This window comes from Pteropus vampyrus, unplaced genomic scaffold (genome assembly GCF_000151845.1).
Source record: "Pteropus vampyrus isolate Shadow unplaced genomic scaffold, Pvam_2.0 Scaffold50, whole genome shotgun sequence".
Classification (NCBI taxonomy): Eukaryota; Metazoa; Chordata; class Mammalia; order Chiroptera; family Pteropodidae; genus Pteropus; species Pteropus vampyrus.
Genome location: NW_011888831.1, coordinates 3441609 through 3457719, shown reverse-complemented (window position 1 = coordinate 3457719; position 16111 = coordinate 3441609). Strand labels below are relative to the sequence as shown.

Here is a 16111-nt window from a genome sequence, read left to right as displayed (position 1 = left end):
GGGTGGGACTGAAAGTTCCAACTCTCTAATAGTGATTGGTTCCCCTGTTGACCAGCTTCCATCCTTAGAGATATCCCAAAAGTCACCTCGTCAACATAAAATCATGAACATAAACTTATGAATAACATTCCTTTCACCTTTATGGCTCTGAAGCTGTTTCAGGAACCAAGGGCAAAAGGCCAAATACTGTAACAAAAATGTTCCAAAATGCTTCGATTGCTCTTATCATGTAGGAAATTCCAAGGGTTTTAGGAGTTCTGTGCCAAGGACGGGATGAAGACCAAAATATATATTTCTTATTATAAATCACAATATCACAGCCTCTAGAAATAAGTAAGAATAAAAATATCCACTTACATTGTTGCTGGGATGAAATGAGATAATATGTGTAAATATTTGGTAGGCAATGAAAAGAAATCAGTATTCAATGTGGATTTGGGGAGCCTTTGTAATTCTACCAAGGGGTCAGGGCTCACAGGTAAAACTCACTGCCCTAGGGAATATGGGGAGAGATCCAGAAGGTTAATCAACACAGTGGAAAAGATTGGGAAGATGCTGATAACACATACTTTTGTCTGGGGTCAGAGATTGACAGGTTTTATCTCATTTCTTCCTGACAAGGCCCATGGGAAGTAGGTATATTATCATTATCATCCCCATTTCACAGATGAGAAAACAGAAGCACAGTGATAATCAATATAAGGGCTCATGACTAACAAGTAGCTTCAGAGCCAGAAGGCTTAGCCGTTCATTATATTATGATGTTTTTTACCCTAAGTAGAGGCTCCAGGCTCAAGGAAGAAAGATTCTGTAGGAATGGTCTGGAAGCTGTAGGAGGAGAGACCTGGAAGGTGCCCACTCTGGTCCTGACATGCAGGTGCAGCTGCTGAGGGGGCTGCTACTGTGAGCGAGTGAGGTCCTCATGGGAAAGCTGGGTCTCCCTAAGGATGGGGAAGGGGAGGGACTGTTCGAGGGAAAAATATTAGAGGTTGTGTCATTTTCATGAGCAAGGTATAAAGATTCTCTTCTGTGCTCAGTAGTGTGTGGACTATGAACTAATTTCATATGCATTTAGGAACTTACACCCAATCAGGTTGTGGAAACAGGGATGGCATGTGCCTTGACGGCGAGTGGCGGGAGACCGTGTATAATTAAGTTCTCAGTTGTCTGCAGTAAAGCTGGGATTTTCACCCCAAGCCCATGGAATCCCAGCACTCTGGGAAGCTGGCAGGGTTTTTGTGGCTCACCCGGTCCTCACCCTGCCTTCTCCCTGGTTGCTCCCACAATCTATCCATCCCTTGTCCCCAGCTGGAGTGTGCTGCTTTCCCCACAAAGGGCTTCTCTGTTTGAGCACATAATTCAGCTCAGCTTAACTGGCTTCATGTTGTTCTGTTTTTTTGAGGCTGCTGGGCTTAATTTGGTAACTAGATTGGGAGCCTCTGGAGGGCAGGAGCTTGGTATTTTGCTCCCTTAGCACTGTTTCCATAGCACTGACACCATGGGTGGTTTGCCAGTTCCATCTTAGTTGAGACTGCTGGGGGCTGAAATCGGACTTCCCAGGATTTAGGTCTCTACCATGTGCCCACTGGGCCCCAGCCTCTGAGGGGCCCACAGTTTCCAACTCCTTTGAATATAGGAAACTCACATATGGGGAACCAGCGAGGCTGAAGCGGGTGGTGTGGCCCAATTCTGTCCTTGAGTGTGAGTGCCATCTGTCCTAATGCTGCAGTTGTGGAGACTCAGGCTCAGCAGTTGGGTGCCCAGGGTGTTCTGTGAGTTGCGCGTCGCTGAAACTAAAATCCAGGTCTCCTGAACCCCCAGCCCAAGAGTCTACGAATTTGAAGAGGGGTGCAGTCCCTGTGAAGCAGCAAGGGCTAAGTGCACAGTTTTGAGCTCCTTCTGTTCTGAGTTCAAGTTCTAACCCTGATGCTCTCTAGCTGAGTGTCCTTGGTCAAGTCAGTCTATCTCTCTGAGCCTCAGTGTCTTCATGGCAGGGGAAGGGGAGATAATGATAATACCTATTACAAAGGATGACACATGGAAGGGAAAGGGCCCAGTGCTGGGCGGTGGCTCTGTCATGGGGGAGGGCGGGGAGAAGGTTTGTTTTCCTGCCCAGGGGCTGTTCCCAGGCTGGGATGACTAATGCAGGACAAATAAAACAAACTCCTGATATCACCCCTCTCCCCATCTGTCCAGTTTGCCTCCCTGGACAAGGTCTGTTGGGCCACCCAGGTGGTTTTCTCTCTGTATGGGGAGAGGAGCACCTGTCCAGTGGGACGGGCCTTCCCACGCCCACCTGAACAACGCTGCAGGATGACTCAGCCTGGAGAAATCCCGAGAAGCTGAAGTCTAAATCCATCCAGTGAGCAGGAGCCCTGGGCTCTGTGGGCTGTGGGGTGTGGTCAGATGTCCTGGCTTCAAAGCAAGGTCCTGTCATTTGGTCGACAGAAGGCCTGACTTCAAATTCAGGCCCTGCCACTCACTAGCTGTGTGACATTAGGTGAGCAACTTGCTCCCTGGGCCTCAGTTTCCTCATTGGCAAAAAGGTGCTGAGGGCTTCAAAGGAGACAACAGAGGGAGCTCACTGTAGAAGGTTCAAATCCCACTGTGTGTGTTATAATTAGTCAGCGCTGTTTCCAAACTCTCCTCTCCCCAGAGGGGACCTGTTCCTCCTAGTTGTCCCACCATCTCATACTCTCATTGGATTGATTCAAGTGATCTTGGGACCACCATGTGCTCTCGTCCCACAAAACCCAGTTAAGTCAACTTGACTATAAGACCACTGGACAAGGCACTGTGCTCCAGCAGTGAAATTTCTGGATACCTGCAGGTGAACCCTTGTAATCCAGGGAGGGAGGTGTGGCGTGAGGTCCAGAGTGCTGGCTCTGGCCCGCATAGACATGGGTTCCCATTCTGCCCCTCCCCTCATCCCCCAGCGAGCCTGGAGGAAATGTTTTAGCACCAGGATGGTAATACTGCCTACCTCGTAGTAATAACAACTCCTGGCTTTTACTATAGACGAGCGGTCCCTAACCTTTTTGGCACCAGGGACTGGTGCTCCTATGAGAATCTAATGCCTGATGATCTGAGGTGGAGCTGAGGTGGTGAGGCTAGCACTGGGGAGCGGCTGCAAATACAGATGAAGCTTTACCCGATTGCCTGTTGGGTACCTCCTGCTGTGCAGCCCGGTATCTAACAGGCCATGGACTGGTACCAGTCTGCCGCTCAGGGGTTGAGGACCCCTGCTATAGACCAATCACTCTTCCAAGGGCTTAACACATTATCTACATTTAACCTTCACCACTGTAGTAGGTGCCACAGTGTTACCATTTTGCAGATGGGAACACTGAGCCACAGAGAGGTTTATGACTTGCCCAAGGTCATAAGGTCATAAATGGCAGTGTTTGGATTTGAACCCTGCTGATCTGGCTGAGTCTATGCTCTTAGCCCTTGCCGTGCTGTCTTGCCTGGGCTGCTATAAGGTCTGAGGATGACAAGGTATGTGACGTGTAAGGGCCCCAGTACACAGCAGCTGTTCCTGTTGTTATTAACCCGCAGCTAAGGCAGGTGCTCCCAAGGGACTCCTTCGTTCGGCCTCTTTTTTGTGACCCTTGCTTTTCTATGGATCCTCTTTTCCTTGTTTCTGCAGGGGATCAAGCTTGAAGAGCAGAAGCCGGGACCCCAGAAGAACAAGGTGGGCTGGGTGGGTGAGGTGTTAGCCAGGCAGGCCCGATGAGGGGGCTGAGTAAGAGGAAGGCAAGTGTAGTGGATGGCATGCTGGAGTCTCCTATTTTACACTAACTCTGATTTTCACCAAGAGCCACATAAGTGGCTGCCTGTGTATTGACTGGGACATGGTTGGCAGTAAGGCGGGGCCCTGGCTTGATGCCTTTAGAGCAGTTTCAGAGGAGGCGTGGTGGAGGCCTTAGGAAAGACCTAAGGCTTCTGGCTCCACCTGGATCGTCCACACCCGCTCCTATGAGGGAACCACACACAGCATTTAGGGGTGTCAGGCTCTGTGCTCCAGGATCCAGCAGGCATCAACTTTCAGCTTCAGGGGCTATTTCCAAGGCCCAGGGGTGCAGTTCGTCACTTGGAAGTCAGCCCCCTTTCCTGGGGGCTGGGTGAAACCAGGGGTCAGCTTTTTATTGGAGCCTCCAAGGGTGAGAAGCTAGTGTCAGAAGGGATACGAAGTTCATACTGCATCTTGCTTCCTCTGTGTGTTGCATCTTTGGCTGGCTGGTTTGCACTCAGGTTCTGTCAATTCGAGGAAGGACTCAAGAGAAGCCAGATCCCAGAGCTGCCTCTAGGCTGTTTGTCCATCTGGTGTTCTTCCTGCCGATGCTCACAAAGCCCTGGTGCAAACTGCCGGACTCCCCAATGTACCCCCTCCCCAGGTTGGGGAGAGGGAATGGAAACAGTGATCAAACTTCATGGGCACTGCTGGGACTAAAGATGGCATTATTTGTTTGTCTTGCAGGATGACTATATCCCGTACCCCAGCATCGACGAGGTAGGAACCCCCTGAATCCTGTCTCTGAGGCAAGGCTGGGAAAGCTGATGGCGATGATGATGACGGTCCCTGTCCCACCCCACATGGAAGAGACCCTAGGGCCTGAGGCCTCTTCCCCTTTGTGACCTTGGCTTTTCCAGGTTTAAATTGGAGGGTGCCAATCTGGTCCTTGAAATCCTGGGGCTACAGGGCTGGTGAAGCCAGAAATGTTGTGGAACTTAAAGGAGGGGTTCCTGTTACTGTCTTTGGCTTCACATACTGGGGCCCCCTTCTTGGGGCAGCTCAGAGGTCAGGGGACACCACCACTGTTGCCCCTCCCCTACCCCTGCAGACTCAGGACAGACGGCAGTGTGAGGCCTTCCTTCTGCTTCCAGGTTGTGGAGAAGGGAGGCCCATACCCCCTGATCGTCCTGCCCCAGTTTGGGGGCTATTGGATCGAGGACCCAGAGAATGTAGGCACACCAACCTCCCTGGGAAGCAGCACCTGTGAGGAGGAGGAAGAGGACAACCTCAGCCCCAGCACCTTCGGCTACAAGCTTGAGTGCAAAGGCGAAGCCAGGGCCTACCGCAGGCACTTCCTAGGGAAGGTGAGGCCAAGGGGCCCTGGGTGAAAATAGCTGCCGGAGTGGGACTGTGTGAGGAGCCCAGCGACCCTCCCCAGTGCTCCTCTCTGTTTCTGTTCCTTCCTGGTTCTGCCCCCGTCCTTGCTGCTTGCCTCTGTCCTCATTGGAGATGGCTGACTGCCTGTGCTCCTGGGCAGGGGGAAAGGGGGCATGCAGAAATCTGGAAGGCTCTCTGTGATGGGTCCTTGTGGGAACCACCATGAGCAAATGTTCTAGGAGGTGATGGAAGGGGTAGTGTTTGGGGGTGAAGGAGGGTGGAAGGAAAAATTATGTTCTCCATTTCCATCTAAATAACGCGAATCTCTCATGTCTTCGCTCAAGAAGGTCCCCCAGGTACTTGTACTGGATGATGTCCTGTGAGCCTCTCTGATTGCTTAACAGTGACAGTTACGTTTCTTTAAATATATTCTGCCCTTCAGACTTGCAAGGTTCTGGAAGTCCCAAGGCAGATTCTGGAAGTCTCCAGCCTAAGGCAGCTTTGCTGAGTCTCACAGGAAGAGGATGGATCAGGACCCCTCACCCCTAGCTTGTTAAAATGCAGACTCCAGGGCCCCAGCCTGATATGGCAGGTCTGAGGTGGGCTACCTGAGCCAGGGTGAGACCCACTGTCCAGAGACCTCCCTGCTCCACTTGGGGTGATATGCTAGGATTTCTCCTAGCTTTATTCTCGCATATAGTCTGAAGTGGCAGGGGCTGACCCCTGGGAGCAAGGAAGTAGACTCGGTATCTTGTGGTGAAGAACTTGAACTTCAGTCATAACAGATGTGGGTTTGAACCCTGGATCTGTCACCTACTAGTTGTGTGACCCTGGACAGTTACTTAACCTCCCTGAACATGATTTCCTCATCTGTGAAATGGGGATGATGATGATGTTATCTCCCCCATAACAGTTGTGATCTTGGTTAAAGGAGATAATAGGTATTGAGTTCTTAGCCTAGTGCTTGACATATCCTGAGGACTTGGCAGTTAGAACCAATTACTGTGATCCTCTTCCCCTCCCCACTCCCCTTCTTCCTCCTCCTCCTCCTCAGTTGCAGCCACAGCAGTAGCTTCCCTCTCTTCCCCCTTGCTGTGGGGCTTCCCCCTCACTTATGGGGAAGAAGTGATTTGGGGATTAATGCTTGGGAGATCCCCCCACTCCCTGCTAACACTTTATTTCTGTTTCTAGGATCATCTAAACTTTTACTGTACTGGCAGCAGTTTGGGGAACTTGCTCCTGTCCATCAAGTGTGAGGAGGCCGAGGGCATTGAGTACCTTCGGATCATTCTCAGGTGGGGCTGCTGCACTGTTGGAGGCCACACCCCTGGTGGTGGGGACCCAGAAATACCAGTCTGGCCAGTCTGTTCCGGGTGTGCTGGGGGAACAGACTGGCTGGAATCCTGGGGTTATGTCCAGGAGATGGGGTGTTTGTGCCAGCTGGCTGATTTCCAGAGTCAAGGCGGTATTCTAGTCTCAAGGCCACCTAGACCAAACCCCCACCTGACTCTTGCTGGGGACTGTGCCTCTAAGGAGGGTGGGAAGAAAAAGTAAGGATGGCTTTTCCTGCTGAGATACAACTGCAGATCATCCTGGAAGAGAGTTTGCCAGAACACTCTCAATGGTGTGCATCCAGTTGGGAAAAATAAATCCCAAAGCATCTCTGTGTATGTTGGGTTCCCCAAGACGGAATGACAATCACAACAGGAGCACCAGTTTACAACCAAGCCAGGGACCTCTCCCTCGGTTATGACCTCCTCAAGGGCAGAAACTGGAACTGGCTTCTATTTGGTTTGACTAACAGGTTTGTAGAACGTCCTTTGTACCAGGAACTGTGATAGGCTTTGGGGATGTCACGGTGACTGAGCCATGGTCCCTGTTCTCTAAAGGTTTATGGTCTAGTGAGAGAGAAAAACAGAAATTTAATATGTGTCGCGGGTATTATTTAAGCGATATGCACAGGATGCTACGGGAGCACAGAGAATCTGTGTCTTGTTTCTTTGGGTCTTGTTTCTCTGTGTCCTTGGCCTGGTGGAGAAGCCAGGAGGGCCACGTGTGAAGGCCGAGTGCTGGTGCTTAGCAGAGTGCTGTGAATCTGTCAAGCTCCCAGTCCCTATTTGTTGAATCTAATGCAAGTCCTTGAAAGTATTTAGAAAAGAACAACAATATATATTTTTTTCTGCCCAAATGGTGAGATAAATATGAGAGGAGAGAGGGACACATAGCCTTGCTTAGGGGGAGGTGGGGTGGTACTAGGAAGTTGTCAGTACCCACCCAATCTCGGTTTGCTTTTATTGAGAAAGGGAGCAATTTTCTTTACTGAAGTTAACCTACCTAGAAATCATATTTGCAAGAAATAGAAGAGTCAATTAAACCACTAGACCCAATTTTCTGAGGGAATACTACCTGGAGCCCCATTTCTGAATAGGATTTTGAGCTAGGTGAACTTCTGTAATGAAAGTTCCTTGCTTAAAAAAAAAAAAATCAGACCCAGATTAGGTAGGATTTCTGAGTAAGATGACAGTTAAACATAAGAATTTTACCCCCTTTTCTGAATATTACATCCTGTCTGAAATGCTGCATCAGGACTGAAAACTAAAGAAAGATGCCAGGAATGCAATACACATGTTGATGATTCTTTTTTTTTTTTTGGTAATCTATGGGGGCAGTTAGGGCTCTAATGTAGATGATACTGAAAGTTGAACCCCCGGTCCCCTTAAAAACCAATATAATATAATATGGAAATATATGAAATTGGAGATTCTGTGGGGAATCCTCTACCTTTTAGAAGTGAGAATGAGCCCTGGAACAGTTGGGGTCTTTCTACAATGGAAACACTTTTGTTGTTTTGAGTCAATTGCATTTGAAATCATTGCCCTGGGGAGCCTAAGGGCAAGCTCAAGTGTGGCTTTCCCACATAGAAAGCCAGTGGATAGGGTGGTGGAGAGAAACCGTACACCAGCTAGGAAGCTAGACAATCCCATCATGTACTTGGAGTGATGGCCAGGTCAAATCGAAAACCAGACATGAAAAAAATTGACTCCATGGCTTAGCAGCTTTACCAGACACAAAGAAGAAATTATGCAGAGATAAAATTCCCCTGCAGGCAGTGACTTCTGTCCTAGCTTCTTCCTCATTCCCCATAGGCTTCTGTATTATTTAACTGATGTCTTATAACAACCAGCTCTTCAGCCTAATCTGAGAATAATATTCTAATAGCCTCTATGTGTGTTGTGAGAGTGGCCAAGAAGAATTTACCCACAATTTGGAAACAAATAACAAGCCTGAGTAGATTTCTTCATTTTCAAGTTTGAATATAAAGAAGGAGAAAAAAAAAAACTTCACAGGTTGGTGAAAGAAAAGATTCTGCATCTAAAAAAGCATAATCTAGCACTTAGAAGGTAGAAAAATAACTGAGTTTTGGAAAGGATTCATTATAGAAAGCCAAGTTAAATTTAGATATCTATTAACTTCATATTTTCAGGAAATTTCTAGAAAAAATAAACTTTATGAAGACAAAAAATCAAATAAAGCAATAAAATGAGATTAAAATCTGATAAATTAAGGAAATAAGAAAACTAAAAATGTCCATAAAGAATTTTAAATAGCATTAGAAGCAGTAAAGAACAGAATCTACTTGGTGGAAAACCCAGTTACTACTATTGAGAACATGCCTAAGAAGCTCTGACATAATTAAAAGGAAAATGTAACTTTAAAATGACAAGCAAAATTATAATGAATATGGAGGATAGTGAACAGGAATTAAACATAAATAATTGATGTTCTTAAGCTGACTGAAGACTTATATATGTGGATCGAAATGACTCATCCAGTATCAGACAAAAATCAACAAAAAGAAACTAGTAGCTGGACATATTTTGATGAAAATTTAATATTTCATGGATATAAAATCACTGGTAGAATGAAAACTTTCCAAATAATGAAGATGAAGGAAACATAACATGTAGAAAAATGTAGAAAATAAAAGAATCACAAATAAATAAATATGATAATCGAAATAAGTCTAAGTACATAGATGATGTGTAATACATGGTGAGTTAAATTCCACTATTAAACAGCAAAGATTCTCATTTTGGTCATTTCTCTAAAAATACCCCACAAATCAATCTATCTATCTATCTATCTATCTATCTATCTATCTATCTATCTATCTATCTATCACTAAATAAAGTAGCTCAGTATATTTAAAAAGAAAAGTGTTGAGAGAAAGTTATAACAATCAAATACAAAACTAAAACAGTTGGCAATATTAATATGGAAAAGTAGAATTCAAGGCAAAAAAGCAATCATTGTGACAAAGAGGGTGGTTGTCTTTTCATGAAAGATAAAATACATGATGAAGGTATCTGATGAGCCTTTTTATTGTTATAGTATATACATGTATATGTATATATAGTATATATATACATATATAATGATTAAAGTATAGAGAAATTCACAGAATACAGTTGTAGTGATAGATTTAAACACACTTTTTATCACTTACAGATCAACTAGGATAGGAAATGGAGGATATGGATTATCTTAATATTACTTATGCCAATTATATATATTTTTATCTGTATCTATATCTATATTTACATATCAGACTTGATCCTCTAACAGAGATTTCTGCTTCTTTTCAAGTGCCTATGGAATGTTTACACAAATTGATTGTAAGGTAGAGCAATAGTTTTCTGTGACTCTGCTATAAGAGAATCATCTTGGAGCTTTAAAGCAAAGCAAAAAACAAAAAACAAAACCCAGACTTCTAACTTCAACCATTTAAAAAGCAATACAAATTTAAACATATACATACATATATATTTGAATGTAAATATCTAAGATATATAAAGACATAATAATAGTATTTATCCCTATTTCCTCCTTATTTCTAGCACTCTATTGTTCTATAATTTGATTCTCTTAGAAATATATCAAATTCTTTCCATATCACTATGTAAAGATCTTAATTTCTTTTATTGCTGTATAGTATTTCATTACATAGATGTGAAATACTTTATTTAATAGATCCTCTGTTAATGGTAATTGTCAGTATTTTGGTACCACAAGTAAGCTGCAATGAATGACTTTGTACAAATGTCAATTCATATAGATTAAAATAATTCTCAGAAGTGAGATAGCTGGGTCAAAACATAAATATATTTGTATTTTAACAAATATTGCCAAATTGCCTTCTGTAGGAGCTCTATAAATCTGAACTTTTACCGGTAATGTATCAGACTGCCCATTTTTCCAAAACCTCTTCAACAGAATATTTCATCAAACACTTGGATTTTTGCCAATCTGATAAGTAAAAATGGTATTTAAGTATAGTTCAAATTTACAATAATTTTATTGAATTATGTTGGGTATCTCTTCATATATTTAAGGATTACATGAATTTATTTTCTATGAACTGTCAGTTCATAAGCTTTGCTTCTTTTTTTTAATTGGATTGTTAGTCCAAATTTCTATTTTTAAAAATCTTGCAGATAATTCTTGATAGCAGGTAGATTTAGGAACCAGTCTTTTGAGGCACAAAGTAAATCTAAATAAATTTCGATAAGAAGATACTTTGCCAAATAAATTTGTTTACACTTTGACACTAAAACTAGAAATTATAATAACAAAATAAGAACCTGCTTAACCACTTAGAAATAAACAGTCTCAATACTTTCTAAATAACTGTTGGGCCAAAGAGGAACTCAAGCTATAGAATATTTATAAAATAATGACATTCATAATATTACATATAAAAACTTATTAGTTGTATCCAATGCTGTACTTAGAAGAAAATTAATTGTATTAAATAGTTTCTTATTAAACACGAAATAATAATATTTGCAAGTTGTTATGGTTGTTGTTAGTAACTGTGCCTCAGTTTCTTCATCTGTATAATGGTGATGGTAGTTTCCACCTTAAAATTATTGAATGCTTATTAGGTGCCAGAGCTTGATACATTGTAGCTACTCAACGATAGTAGTCGCTGTTATCGATATTACTTAAAGAAAACAAAGTGACAGAATTAATAAAGATTAAAGCCAAAACAAATAAATTAGAAATAAAAAAAACATGAGACTCGATAAATCTAGATTACAGATTTATTTATAGCATGAAAAAGATATTTTTCTTTTGGGAGAACAAAAACAACAACAAAATAGGTAACTAGATAGTCAAATAAAGATTAACAAAGAAAATAAAAATACACAAAATTAGACATTAGAAAATGCATATGACAACAGATGTGAAGAAGATTAAACAATTACTAATAGATGTTATATTCAACCCACACTATTATGTTGGAAATTTTATTTGAAACAGATGCCTTTCTAGGAAAGCATACATTACCAAATTTAACACAAGATAAAAAGCCTGACCAGCTCAAAAACTGGAATAAATTGAAAAAGTTTTCAAAGAATTATCTCTCCAAAAGTTTCTAGATCTAGATGCTTTACAGGTAGTTATTTTGAACTCGTAAGGAAAAGATTTCATTCTGTTTAAACTGTTCAAGAGAAAAAAATATGGAAAGTTTCCCAATTAATTTAACAATGCTTAAAAGAGTCTCATGAAAAATATCAGACCAATGATGAAAAAAGAAAGAAAAATAGGGACCAGTATTCCTTATGAATGTAGAAGTAAAGAGTCTAAAAAAAATACCAGTTCCAGAGACTCAAATCTAAGCAGTCTATTAATTGAATAATTCACTATAGCCAGGAAAGAGTTACTTTAGGAATGCAAAAATGGTTGATTTTAGCAATTCATTTATTCATTCAGTGTTTTTTCACCAAGACTTAATATATGGCAGGCTTTCTGTAGGGATAGGGATAATGTGAGGAAAAAGCTCTTGTTACCTGGCTATAGTAAGCATTCCGTACATGTTAGATATTCTTATTCCTTATTCTTACTCATTTTCTGTGGACATGAATTATTATAGGCTAGTGAGGGTGGTCCAAAGATAGTTGGTATGGGAGAACCGAAAACAGTTCAAAAAAGCTTGAATGTGGGGTGAGTGTCTGAGTGTGTACGTGTGTGGTGTGGTGTGGTGTGGTGTGTGTAAGGTTCTGGAAAGGTAAGGAAAAGCTAAATTCTGTATGGCCTGTTTCTAGGAACTTAGATTTTATCCTATGAGCAATAGGAGAGCTCCTGAAAGTAGAGTATTGTGATAAGATTTGCAGTGTAGAAGGTCACTGGCTAGAGTAAGGGGAATGGCTTGGAGGGAAGGCAAAGCCAGCAGCAGGAAGACAAATCAAGAGGCTGCTTTGATGAGTCAGGTGATTATCACTGATGATTATATAGGCTATCAGTTTGTATAATGTGAATGGTGCCCCCAGAGCTATGCTAACCAATAGCCTTGATGGGAACTGGAACCCAGGTGCCTTGCACTGAGGATTGAGAAAAATGGGTGGAAAAATTTAAAATACCCAGGGAAAACTGACATTAAGAAGGACAGCCAAAAACATCAACAAATGAGAGATGGATTTACTTCTGATGAAATGCAAATAATGGTACACTTTCAGAATGACTTAAATATATTTAAGATCCTCAAAAAATAAAGAATGAATAGCATCTATAAGAAGGATAAGGAATTATCATACAATGAATGAATGGACATGAATCAAGAATGGATATACATAGGTATAAAAGAAAACAATTGAAATTTTCAAAAGTAAAAAAATAATTGTTGAAATAAAAAGAAACTCAATACACAGGATAAAATCTACTCTAACATAATCTGTTCAGAGTCAAAGTGAATCTGTGAATTGAAAGATAGTTTCTAGGAATTTATCCAGAACACAGCATAGATATAGTGATGAAGTATGTGAAAAAGAAGATGTGTGGAAAATAGACTGAGAGGCCCAAGCATTTGCCTTAAAAGAGTTTCAGAAGGAAAGAATAGAGAAGCCAGTGGAGAGGAAATATCCAAAGAGATAATGGCTGAGAATATTTCAGAATTGAAGAAAGAAAGCACACACTATGGTGCTGAGCAAGATATTAAAACAAAACAATACTTCTAGACACATTGAAGTGAAACATTAGAACATCAAGGATAAAGAGAAAAATTTAAATTTATCTAAGGATAAAGACATTATCTAGGAAGTAATGCCAACAAGGCTCAGAGCAGATTTCTTATCAGCCATGGGACAGTAGGAATATCTTTAAAATGCTGAAAGGAAGAAAGAAGAAAGAAAGGACCTTTTTAACCTAAAAGTCGACACCCAGAAAAACTATTCACAAAGGCAAAATAAAATTGTTTTCAGACTTAAAAAAATGGGAGTATACCACTCACAGACTCTCTGAAAGAATTACTAAATGATGTACTTCAGCTAGAAGAAAAGAAAAATCAAAAGAAATGATACAATTAAAAAGTGGCAAGAAATAGATAAACTATGTTGATAGATTTATTACTGACTGGGAAAAAGAAGTTTTTGTGTGTTTAAAAGGAGACTTGAGCTAAATTTATAAACAAAAGTAGGAAGGACAGTGAAAAAGGAAGAGTTCAGTAGTTATTGTTTACCCTTCCCTCCTCAGGAGAGAGATATCAAGTAGTTTAGAGTTTGTTGGAAAAATAGATAAATATGTGTATTAGAAGTTATAGAAATACACACTACAGCTCTTCAACTAGCAGAGGGATAAAAAGAGTATTTTAAAAAACTTTATTAAACTGAAGGCAGGAAAGAAGAAAAAAAGAGAAAATACACAGGGTAATAGAAAACACCAAATGATAGAAATCATTTCCAAATATATTAGTAATCAATGCATTAGTAATCATAATAAGTATAGATTAAAGTAGCCTATGAAAATATCAGAATATCTGACTGGACTAAAAAATACAGCTATATTCTGCTTATAAAAGACATACCTAAAGAAAAATGATTTAGAAAGATTTAAAATAAAGAAATGAAAAAAGAGATGGTGGGAAAATGCTAACCAAGAAAGCTGGCATAGCAATATTAATATTAGATAAAATAGAATTTCAGGAAAAAAGCATTAACAGAGATAAAGGGAGCACACCTTTATAAATTGGGAACACTTCTTCCTATTCCTCTTTTCTGCCAGGTGGAGGGAACATTTCTGTGTAACACCCCTGGCTCTCTGCCATCTCTGATAGGTAAATTTGGGAGCAAGAACTTGACATGTATAACCGTGTTCCTTCCCTTTTTCTCTTTATTGGACCTTGCTGTCATCAGGGCTTCTTTTTGTTCCTGTACTAAAAGTCCCACCTGAGCAGACTCACAAGAGGGGGCTTGCCCCTGCCCAACAATACCTGTGACTGGGTGGGTCATCTGGGGTTTAGCTAAAACATTCATTTCATCTTCAGGCTAAGCTGTGTGCTTCCTCTTGGCCTGCATCAGTAACAAAGGAGTTATTTTGACTTCCAACTGCCTTACTCTTAATTTCTGATTTGTTTCTGAATTTGTTCATAACCTGGGCAGGGAAAGATGCCCTTTACTAGACCCCTCAGGGGCCTCAGCCTACATAACAGTAAAGAGAACAGTACGCCCAGAAGATCTAGCAGTCATGAAATTGCAATCTTGTACTTAATAACATAGTCTTAGATTTAAAAAGGCAAAAACTGATAGGAATATAAAGAGAAGTAGACAAATCCTTGTTTATAATGGGAAATTTTAAAAACATCTTTCACATACTGATGAACCAAGCAGACAAAAAATTGTGAGGATGTAGAAGATTCGAACAATAAAATTAACAAAATTAATCTCATAACATGCTTTCCTGAACTCAACAAAAGAAAAACATATATTCTTAAAGTCCACATTAAACATGAAAAAAGTTCTTGCATTAAGTCAATAAATTTCAAATTATTGATATCGTACAGATATGTTTCCTGAATATAAAAAAATTAAATTAGAAATCAACAATTAAAATACTGAAGGAAAAAACCCCATATATTTGGAAAGTTAAAAAAAATCCTTTTAAATAACTCATGGGCTAAAGAACTCACAAAAGAACTGACAAAATATTTCGAACTAAATGACAATGAAAATACAACCTATCAATGTATGGGATGCAGTGAAGTGGTACTTAGAAAAAGATATATAGTTTTAAATGCATGAGTGAAAAAGAAGAAAGATTAAATGTGTAAACATGCAGGTCAGGAAGTTGGAAAAAGAATAGTAGAAAAAACTTAAAATAGAAAGAAGAAATTAAAAGGATAAGAATGAGTTAATGAAGTAGAAAGCAAAATAACGAAGAGACAATCAAAACCAAATGCTATATCTTGAAAAGATTACTAGATAAGCCCCCAGCAAGGGTTGATTAAGGAAAACAGAGAAAAGATACAGATAGTATTATAGCAATGAAGGCAGGAACACAACTACAGATAGAGATGAAGTCCTAAGACAATACCAAAAACAACTTTATATCAATGCATTTGGTGGATAATTTTACAGAGAAATACAAATTACCAAAATGGACTCAATAAGGAATAGAAAACCTAAACATTTATCATTAAAGAACTGAATTGGTAGCCAAAGGTGTCCTCCTAGGCCTAGAGGTTTCACCGGGTAAATTTTACCAAACCTTTAAGGAACAGAAAATCCCTACAGTATACATACAAACTAGTTCAAAGGACGAGAAGCTCCCCAGCAATTTTTTTGAGGCTAAGAATAATACCCTGATATGGAAACCTGACAAGGGGCGTATAAGGAAAAAAAAAAAAAAAGACCAGTGTTGCTATTGAACATAGATGTGAAACTCTAAATAAAATATTAACAAATTCAGCAGGATATGAAAAAAATAATACATAAGCACGTGGAGTTTTACCCATGGAATGAAAAGATGGCTCAACAGAAATGTAATCCACCAGGTTAACAGATTAAAAGCCCTATGATTGTCTCAGCAGATGCAGAAAAGCATTCAGTAAAATTCGACACTTCCATAATGTGCTAGATGAATCAAGGGAACAGACTAAATTTAGAGTCTTATGATGAATCCCTTTATAAAGCAGCTTTCATCCCATTTATATTTTGAGTAAAC

General features: G+C 40.6%; 1 protein-coding gene across 8 annotated transcripts in view; it reads left to right on the top strand.

The window, feature by feature from the left end:
* Window positions 1-16111, top strand: part of RAP1GAP2 (RAP1 GTPase activating protein 2) — a 196730-nt gene that overhangs the window by 135000 nt on the left and 45619 nt on the right. For 7 of the 8 annotated variants that reach the window (XR_002780235.1, XR_002780234.1, XM_023530466.1 and 4 more), the window contains 4 exons: window positions 3650-3694; window positions 4481-4513; window positions 4888-5100; window positions 6305-6408. Coding sequence is in view for 6 of the 8 variants with exons in the window: in XM_023530466.1 (XP_023386234.1) it covers window positions 3650-3694; window positions 4481-4513; window positions 4888-5100; window positions 6305-6408 (395 nt within the window). In the remaining 2 variants the exon portion in view is untranslated. The remainder of the gene's footprint in view (window positions 1-3649; window positions 3695-4480; window positions 4514-4887; window positions 5101-6304; window positions 6409-16111) is intronic. The other variant, XM_011359832.2, reaches the window with a different exon arrangement.